Consider the following 1,568-nt stretch of genomic DNA (forward strand, 5'->3'; position numbering starts at 1 on the left):
TTTTTTTGCATTGTGATGTATTGACAGCACACTTACAATAATTGAGCTGCCTTTTTGTAATGTGTATGGAGTAATGTACCACAAAGACATCAGACGGATGTAAAAAGAGTCCTTGTCACTCATCAGGCATTTCTAAATATCTTCCTTTCCACTTCAGAATACAAGTTTACTGTCCAATGTTTTGGAAAAGTACTTTATCCTATCTGTCCCTTGCCCCCTAACACTGTAAAGCCAATTTTCAAGATTTGCAATTTATTAATTTTAGAATAAATATTCCATGTAAAAATAATGAATGACATGGGTAACCCTTTCCCGGAAATAGAAGGTTTATCTCCACTTGAAGCCTAGTATCATTAAACTTCTTGAGTTGCTAAGTGTCATGACTCTTTAGACCTAATACAACACAATTCACAATGCCACATTTACCTTTTTGTCAAAAAGCTTATGAATATATGGTTTCCAGAAGTGTTCTTTTATGCCTTTAACTTCCAAAAGCAAACCATGGTGGAGGCAGCAAAGGGTCTCAATGATGCAAGGGGGCTCAGGCGGTGGTTTGAAGTCCTTACTGGAGAAATCTTCAGGAAGCCCTTTAAACGGCAAATATTGCCACGTTAGTAAGATAATTTTAGATAAAATAAATAACATACTGAAAACAATACATAGCCTGCCTATACTAACTTCTGTGGATGACAAAGCCCTGATTGCTATGCTGATCCATTTGCTTCAGTACTTTCTACAGGGTTGACCTAGAAGTATGCAGGGTTCTGACATCAGTTCATGGGCCTGATTTTTTAAAGTTCCCTAAGGCTGGAGAGGATACACTTTCATCAGTGAAGCTGGGTGATCCAGCAAACCTGGAAAGGATCTGGTCCAGGATTCAAAACATTTGCTATCAAATAGCAAATGCGTTTGAAAAAATTCAATCCAGGTTTGAAGATCACCCAGCTTCACTAATGAAAGTGTATCCTCTCCAGCCTTGGAGAGCTTTAATAAATCAGGTCCAATGTATGAATGTTGTAGGTTGTGGGATTTGCAAAGTACTAAAGCTAGAGACATCCAGACAACTAGTATGTCAGAAAAGTTTTTGTTCACAAATAAAACCAGGTCACCCGTACATTTCTATCAGAGAGGTTTGTAATTCCATTCATAAATTGATTTTATGAAGTTGGTAGGGCCTGTTTGGCATTTGTCAACTGTGAGAGGAAGGACATGTGCAGTTCAATTAAGCCTTTGCATTTAATAATTATCTCTGAACAATCTTAGAAGCCTTTGAAACGAATATCAAACTGATTCCATAGACACAGACTCCCTAATTCTGAAACTCTGGTAGGAATATTATGGTTCAGTGAATTCCCACGCACTTGTAGGTGCGATAAGATGGGTGCTACAGCAACAACAATAGATGTGCCATTATAAACAAAGTAGAAAGAATAAACAAAGAAACAATATAAAAATTATAAAATTATGTCATCAGCATGCCTGGATAACTAAACTAGAAGAATATGTTATTGTCACATATATAAAAAAATTATATGGAACATTTTTAGAAGGACCCCGTCCTTGGGGTA

At 36.8% G+C, this 1,568-nt stretch overlaps 1 protein-coding gene across 1 annotated transcript in view; it reads right to left on the minus strand.

Moving 5' to 3' along the window:
- RBL2 (RB transcriptional corepressor like 2) overlaps positions 1–1,568 on the minus strand; it is a 41,278-nt gene that overhangs the window by 23,004 nt on the left and 16,706 nt on the right. The window contains exon 6 of the mRNA XM_072422743.1: positions 427–587. Within this exon, the coding sequence (XP_072278844.1) occupies positions 427–587 (161 nt within the window). The remainder of the gene's footprint in view (positions 1–426; positions 588–1,568) is intronic.

This window comes from Pyxicephalus adspersus, chromosome 9 (assembly GCF_032062135.1).
Source record: "Pyxicephalus adspersus chromosome 9, UCB_Pads_2.0, whole genome shotgun sequence".
Taxonomy (NCBI): domain Eukaryota; kingdom Metazoa; phylum Chordata; class Amphibia; order Anura; family Pyxicephalidae; genus Pyxicephalus; species Pyxicephalus adspersus.